Source organism: Lolium rigidum, chromosome 7 (genome assembly GCF_022539505.1).
Source record: "Lolium rigidum isolate FL_2022 chromosome 7, APGP_CSIRO_Lrig_0.1, whole genome shotgun sequence".
NCBI lineage: Eukaryota > Viridiplantae > Streptophyta > Magnoliopsida > Poales > Poaceae > Lolium > Lolium rigidum.
The window spans coordinates 321,695,278-321,702,544 of record NC_061514.1 but is presented as its reverse complement, the minus strand read 5'-3'; the positions used below and the strand labels follow the sequence as shown (position 1 = coordinate 321,702,544).

Here is a 7,267-nt window from a genome sequence, read left to right as displayed (position 1 = left end):
AGAAAGTATTGCTCAATCTTATGAAGATTGAATGAACTAATTCGTAAGAATCATTGTCATGGTATTCCTGAAAGTATTATATTAATCAACTTCTATGTGAGATCACCTCAACATCTTAGGAACTTTCTGGATAATTTCTCTGAAGTAAGCTTCACTAATAGAACTTAAAAAGAAGCAATGAACTTATTGGATACCATTTCTAAAAAAATTGATGCTTGGGATTTTGATAAAAGTGACGAACCCCGTTTTAAATATATATGAATATTCATGTGTAGATAATTTCTCTACTACTATGTATGTAGCTATTTAATTATTATCATGCATATGTGCAATAATAAAAATAATCCGTGACGACGCACGAGCATTCAACTAGTATGATATACTTTTTAGGAGATAAAAATAACCTGCACTTATCACGACTTCGACATCGTGTATTCCATATCAAACACATGCTTGAAGAAGACTTAAAATTCCACACCAGTGCTAAATATCTGCTAGTAGGACAAGGAAACATTGTTGTCATTTTGGTTTTCTTGCATGACTTGTCAACCATCTACAGTAGCCGTAAATTCCCTCGGTATTAACTAAATGGCTTCCCAACGTCGATCCAGATGGTAATTGGACTAGAGACCAAGCTATATTGGCAGCTCCAATAGTGGCCACGGACATGGAGATGGATCAACTCTCTCCCGGAATTAGCTTGTTTTTTTCCGCAAAAAAAAAAAGGAATTAGCTTCTTTTCGTTGGCCGTAGCCACGATTCTCTTATGGTTTGTTCTGAGGCAGGCTCTCGGCGGTGGTAAGGACACAGGAGCCAAGCTTCCTCCAGGTCCATGGAACTTACCCGTCATCGGCAGCCTCCACCACCTCGTCATCGGCACGAAGCTGCCGCCGCACCGTGCGTTGCTCCGCCTGTCGCGCCGGCACGGCCCGCTCATGCTGGTCAGGCTCGGCGAGGTGCCCAAAGTCATCGTGTCCACCCCGGAGGCGGCGATGGAGGTACTCAAGACCAACGACCTCACCTTCGCGACCCGCCCTAGCGGCCCCACGCTGGACATCGTCAGCAGCGGCGGCAGAGGCCTCGTCTTCGCGCCCTACGGCGAGCACTGGCGGCAGATGCGCAAGGTCTGCGTCGTGGAGGTCCTCAGCGCGAGGCAGGTGCGGCGCATCGAGTCCATCAAGCAAGACGAGGTCGCGCGCCTCTTGGAGTCGGTCGCCGCCGCGTCGACCGCCTCGCCGGCCGCCACCGTCGACCTCGGCGAGCGGCTGGCCAGGCTGACCAACAACGTCATCGCCAGGGCGGCGTTCGGCGGGGAGTGCCGGCAGCAGGAGGCGTACCTCCGGGAGCTCGCCAGGATGTCGACGCTGGTGGGAGGGTTCAGCCTCGTTGACCTCTTCCCGTCGTCGCGGCTGGTGCGGTGGCTGAGCAGCGCCGCCGGCGACGTCAGGAGGAGCCATGCCCGGGTGCAGCGCATCCTGGGAGACATCATCCGAGAGCGACAGGAGAAGAAACCAAACGCCGACTCTGCTGCTACTGCCGCTAGAGACGACGAGGACCTGCTGGACGTGCTCCTGAGGCTGCACAAGGAAGACGCACTCAGTTTCCCTCTGACGCCGGCGATCATCAGCGCCGTCATCTTTGTAAGCGATTCTGGCTCCTACCATCACTAGCTAATTTGCAACCGGATCTTTCTAGCTAGCACTAGTTTTTTTTTTTTTTTTTTTGTTATGGAACACTCTGATTCCATTAACTTGGACTCACTGGCCACCAACTGACTTACAGAATTCGGTACTGATTCAGGCCATAACAGCCGTACTTGGGTCTGGGCCGAACCCATTGCCGCCAACAAATGTGCGACATCTAGTATAACTAAGAAGTTCATCCCCACTATCATATTTCTCTCAACATGCAGCTATGACACCTCAGCGGTCCCACTATGTCACCAACTCACATCCACTTCATTGCATGCATAAATATATTTTTGTGTAATCGTTTAGTTCTCCTGTTTTTTCTAAAGCTATAGTACACACTAATTTATGCGCGTCACACCAGCCTCCTCAACTCCTTGCAACTGCTTCCTTTATTCTCCAACGTCAACCCCGTCTCATTATTTCCCATGTCCCTCCACTCAGGCGGTGTCCCTCTAACTTCCTAATAAAAACTGAATAAATCATGGCGTCTTGCCTTCTCCACTTCCTCCTTACATCTCCACCCAATATATATTCATGTCAGCCTACAGGTGACTCGCTCAATCCACAAATCAACATCACAACACAGCGCCACAGCTTTGCCATCCAGTAATAGTACGTGTATTGCTACCCTCAAAGGCTTTTCATGGAGTCATCCGTGTGTTGCAACCATCAAAGCCTGATAGTTAGATCCAGTAAGCGAAGTAGAGGCTGCAGGGGAAAGCGAACTGCCTTTGTTTTAGTTGTCCGCCCCTTTGGTTCTAGAAGATGTTTCAGCACTTGATTTTTTTTAAAGCCTTTGAAATTTATATTTTGCCTTTTTGTTTCTTTCAGGTGGAGAGAAGAACAATTTTCAGAGAAAGGATAATCAGGTAAAAACTTATATGCTATTTTTGTGTGCGGATACTGCTTATTTGTTGGCACTAAAGGTTATTTTCAGAAATCATGGATATTCTCATAATGATATGTTTTTTTCATGTATTTAATTATGCAGGAAATGAGGAATGAAGAACTATAATACTGCTATCTAACACACCCATTTTCAAGTTTTGCAATTAGTTTGGCAATTCCGTAGTCCGTCAGACTGCAACTTTATGCATGTACAAAGTACTCCTCTAATTGATGAATAGGTAAGAATTGTAATATTTTGATAAATGTTGTTTTTTCTGCTTGCAGTCAATTAAATGTGCAGAACACTGAGTGTGAATAAAGATAGCTTCAGTTTACTGATACTACCGCATCCGACAACGATCTATTTTTAATTTTCTATATGCACATGTCGTACTAGAAATTGTCAGACAGAAGTTGTTTCCCTGATTACAGCTTTAAGTGATTCAGCCATGTTCTTATTCTTCTGGATACACAGAAACTGTTAAAGCCACGAGCATACATACGTGCGCTTCTATCTAACACAAGAACTTCAGCTCGGGTGGAACTACTTGTGCTTTAATATCTGGACTATTTTTTGTTTACTATGAAGTTACGAATTGACTATAATATTTTTCTTCTGCGTAGACTTTAATATTTCCTATGCTTATCTAAATACAATATGTCTTTCCCTCAACAAATGAATGTGTTATTTAGTATAAAAGTGTAACTGGATATGCTATTTGCAGCACCATGTTATTTATTAACAAATGTATTATAAATGTTTATCTTTGGGTTGCTGGGTATATCCCGTAGTCTGCCATACAAAAAGTCATTTTTATGGGAATGGCTCATTCACAACAAGATGCTGGCCACAATGTTTATAATCCACAGGGGGCAACATCCACCCAGACTGAGTCCTCGGACTAACTCTTAGCTCCCGTTTTAGTAAGTTCATGGGCAGCAGTGTTGCAAACACGTCTTCTAAAGGAGAATAAGTATGAATCAAAATTTAGACTGCATAAGCTTATTGCCTCCTTCACAAGGACAATAATGGTTTGCCCCAGCCTTGATCGCTCCACCAATTGCAACTATACAAGCGAATGCTTCAGAATGTAGTGCATCTCTAAGTTGCACCGATTTTTCTACGTCAGCAGCAACTTAGGGTGTGTTTGGTAGCCCGGGTCAACTGAGAATACATATCTCTTATCATACATGCTCACCCTAGCTAAGCTGAGGTGAGACTTATCACATGTTTGGCAGCCCCGTATGTGTTGAGCTATGCTCAAATGGGATGTTGTTTGGTACAATTTGTGCTGAGGTGAGCAGGTCTCATAGCAGTTTTACAAAATGGTCCAGTTTTTTAACAAAAAGACCCTAAAACAAAGAGAGAGAAAAGCAATCGGGTCCTCAGGATGTCATCTCACGCATGGAGGTGCTGGGCAGCGCGGTGGCCGGCGCTGGGCGGCCTTGGGCGGCGCTGGATGGTGGCGGGTGGCCTTGGGCGGCGTCGGTCGGCGTCGGGCGGCGCTGGGCGGCAGCGGGCACCGCCGGGCGACCTTGGGCGGTGCTGGGCGGCAGCGGGCAGCGCTGGACGACCTTGGGCGGCGCTGGGCGTCCTTGGGCTGCCGGCGCTGGGCGTCCTTGGGCTGCCGGCGTTGGACGATGTTGGTCGCGGGTCTGGGCGGCGGTTGGCGACCGGCGTGCAGCAGAGGGCAGCGCCTGCGTGCTGTGACGAGGAGGGCTGCAGGCGTGCAGCGATGAGGAGGGCGGTCGCATGCGGTTGGAGAGCGTTGGAAGGGGAAAATGAGCCCACTTTTTTCGTGCGGGTGGGAGTCTGGGGGTGCGTGGAGTGAATGGTTCGGCCACTTTGCGGGATGAGGTCAGCCCGGCCGACTTGTGAAGCTCGATCTGAGCTTCACAACCGGGCTTGGCTGAGGAGGCTTTTTGGTATGAGGTGGGCATAGCCCAGATGCACTGACCCGGTCTAACAAACAGATGTATCTGTTAAATTCTCTGTTGGGATGAGATTTTCTGAGTTGGCCCGAGCTACCAAACACACCCTTAATCACCCGCTTGGTCACGAATGATGTAACCCCATCCTTCAATCTCTGCTCGCTAATTCTCATGATCTACCATATAGCTCCGCAGCAACGTGCGGGGTGTTATCTAGTTATTACAAGTTCTTGGAACAAAACAAAAATCCACTGAAATAAAATTAAGCTGGACAAAAGCACGAATATCGCGGTAGAGTATTCCTTCGGGCGCCAAATCAAAAGCCGTACCCTGTAAAGCACGGATCGTATTTGCTGAATCAGACTCAATAATGATCTGACCCATTCCCCAACCTGCTGCTGCATGTATCGCCTCTCCACATGCCATAGCCTCCACTTGCGCTGCGCTAGATGCATGCATGATCACACCGGCGCCTGATCCCCTTGTCGTCCCATCTGCATCCCGAACCACAAAGCCCCATCCTCCCCGTCGCTCTGATTCTTGGCACAATTAATTAGCTAGCATTACGCTTTTAAAAGGTTGACAACCGGCTCGGGCAGTTCCACCCTTTCATTTAATAACATTTCAGTCAGTTGATTGGATGCTAGCTCCTGCATGTTGTTTCTATTTCTATCACAACTATGCTATGCAACCTAATAATGTCGTAGAGGAAAGTCGTGTGGTGCAATCAAACGGTTTGTATCATAGATTTCTATATAAGACCGGAATGGTTAATTCTCATCTAGCTGAAAGCTGAAAATTAACTTACTGCTTAGTCAAATTCACAACCAACAGATTTGCATAGTGATTGGGTTGCAAGTGGAGTTACAACTAAGTTTTCGGTTGTAAATGAAGTTGCAACTCAGATTTTTCCGTTACAACTGGGATTTTTCAGTTGCAAGCCAAGTTCCAAATGGAAAAAAAATCGATAAAGGACGCTTTATTAATCGAACAATATATCATTACACCCAGTCTCTGCATAGCTAAGATGCACACAGCCGTTTATGAATCCAGTATCCACGCAAAAACGAGTACATAAATGCAAAGGGAAAAAAGCCAACTAGTCGACAACTTCCAAATGGAATTTTTACAGTTATAAGTTGGGTTACAGCTAGGATTATTTTAAATCGTGCATGAGTTGTAAGTTGTAACCGAAAAAACGGGTTCACACACAATAAGTTGTAGGATTGCATCATTTGACTGAGAATTTAGTCGAGTGAAAATTAGGTACACCCATATAAGATTCAATATGTCATGCCATGGCCTTTATGTATATTTCGTTATATTATAAAAAAATTATATTCTCAAAACTAAACATAGAATAGTAAAGTATTCTTATTTAATAATATGCAATGCAACATGGTTTCAGGATATATTTGGAGCAGCTACTGATACTACAGCTGCCACAATAGAATGGGCCATGGCGGAACTCATCCGCAACCCACACGCAATGGCAAGGGCGAAACTAGAAGTCCGACAGAGGCTGGGAGTACACCACCAGAGATCCGTTGTCACGAGTGCGGACCTCGGCGACCTGCACTACCTTCGGATGGTCATCAAGGAGACGCTAAGGTTGCACCCACCTGGCCCGATGATCCACCGGGCGTGCCAGGAGGACTGCCAGGTCATGGGCTACGACATACCCAAGGGCACCGCCGTCATGATAAATGTCTTTGCGGTGGGGAGAGACCCGACACACTGGGGCGAGGATGCGGTCGAGTTCAAGCCGGAGAGATTCAAGGAGATGGGAACAGAGTATGGCTGGCAGGGGCCGCAGATGGAGTTCATTCCATTTGGGGCTGGCCGGCGGCAGTGCCCCGGAGCTCTGTTGGCGACTACGACCATCGAGCTCGTGCTCGCCAACCTCATGTACTACTTCGACTGGGCTATCCCTGATGGGGCAGCCCCAGAGACACTCGACATGGGTGAGGTGTTTGGGATCATCGTGCGCACTAGGTCCAGCCTCTTCCTGCAGGCAGTAGCTGCATGCCACCCACAAGACCACTAGTTTAGCGTAGCAACTAATGGAGGTGGCGTTTTGGCTCATAGGAGCAAATGCTCCTATTATACAAAATAATTAAAAAATAATTTTAAAAATGTCAAAAAATTCTGACATAAATTTTTTATTGTACATCGTGACATTCTATATTAGTGCACAAGTTTTCATGGAGAAACAACATTTTATGTGGCGTGTACAAAAAGAAAAAAAATGTTCTGTACGTTGTCGTGTTATAGCATCAAAATTTGTCTTTTTTACTGGAGCCACAAATTTTCATAGTTTTTTTTGAAAACTTGTGTACGAACATAAAATGTGTAGATGTACATGAAAATTTTTAGTTTAGAATTTTTTGACACTTCGAAATGTAGATTCACACAATGGGAGCAAATGCTCCTATGAGCCAAAGTGAATATCCCAGCAACTAATGCAGTAACCTATAAATGGTAGAACATCTAGCAAGCAACTTTTTAATAATAATAAACTAAATAATGTCCATTCCGTCAATAAGATATGCCTCATCAATTCATAACATATGCATTGTAGATTAACTAGCACAATGGAATGTGATGGCCTCATTTTTTCAGTACGTTATAAATGTGGTCTACCATATGATAAATGGCAAGTTGAATACCAGCAAGAATAACATTGGCTTCCGCCTCCTGTAACGATCCGGGAAAACCGTAACAGTAGATTTTTTCGTTGCTTGTTTTCCCGCATC

The 7,267-nt window shown here is 45.8% G+C and overlaps 1 protein-coding gene across 1 annotated transcript; it reads left to right on the top strand.

Annotated features, from left to right (window-relative positions):
• The first annotated feature begins 629 nt into the window (after positions 1-629).
• Positions 630-6,559, top strand: LOC124679266 (zealexin A1 synthase-like). The gene is made up of 3 exons (XM_047215061.1): positions 630-703; positions 738-1,640; positions 5,920-6,559. The coding sequence occupies exons 1-3, from the start codon at positions 668-670 to the stop codon at positions 6,556-6,558; spliced, it is 1,578 nt and encodes a 525-aa protein (XP_047071017.1). The 5' UTR covers positions 630-667; the 3' UTR covers position 6,559.
• Positions 6,560-7,267: the final 708 nt, after the last annotated feature.

What these genes read in the sequence shown, in the direction of transcription:
- LOC124679266 (XM_047215061.1), top strand. Translation starts at nt 668, where the DNA reads ATGGAGATGGATCAACTCTCTCCCGGAATTAGCTTG. An exon ending in TCTCTCCCGGAATTAGCTTG is followed by an intron (nt 704 to 737) that starts TTTTTTTCCGCA and finishes GGAATTAGCTTC; the next exon opens with TTTTCGTTGGCCGTAGCCAC. An exon ending in TCATCAGCGCCGTCATCTTT is followed by an intron (nt 1,641 to 5,919) that starts GTAAGCGATTCT and finishes ACATGGTTTCAG; the next exon opens with GATATATTTGGAGCAGCTAC.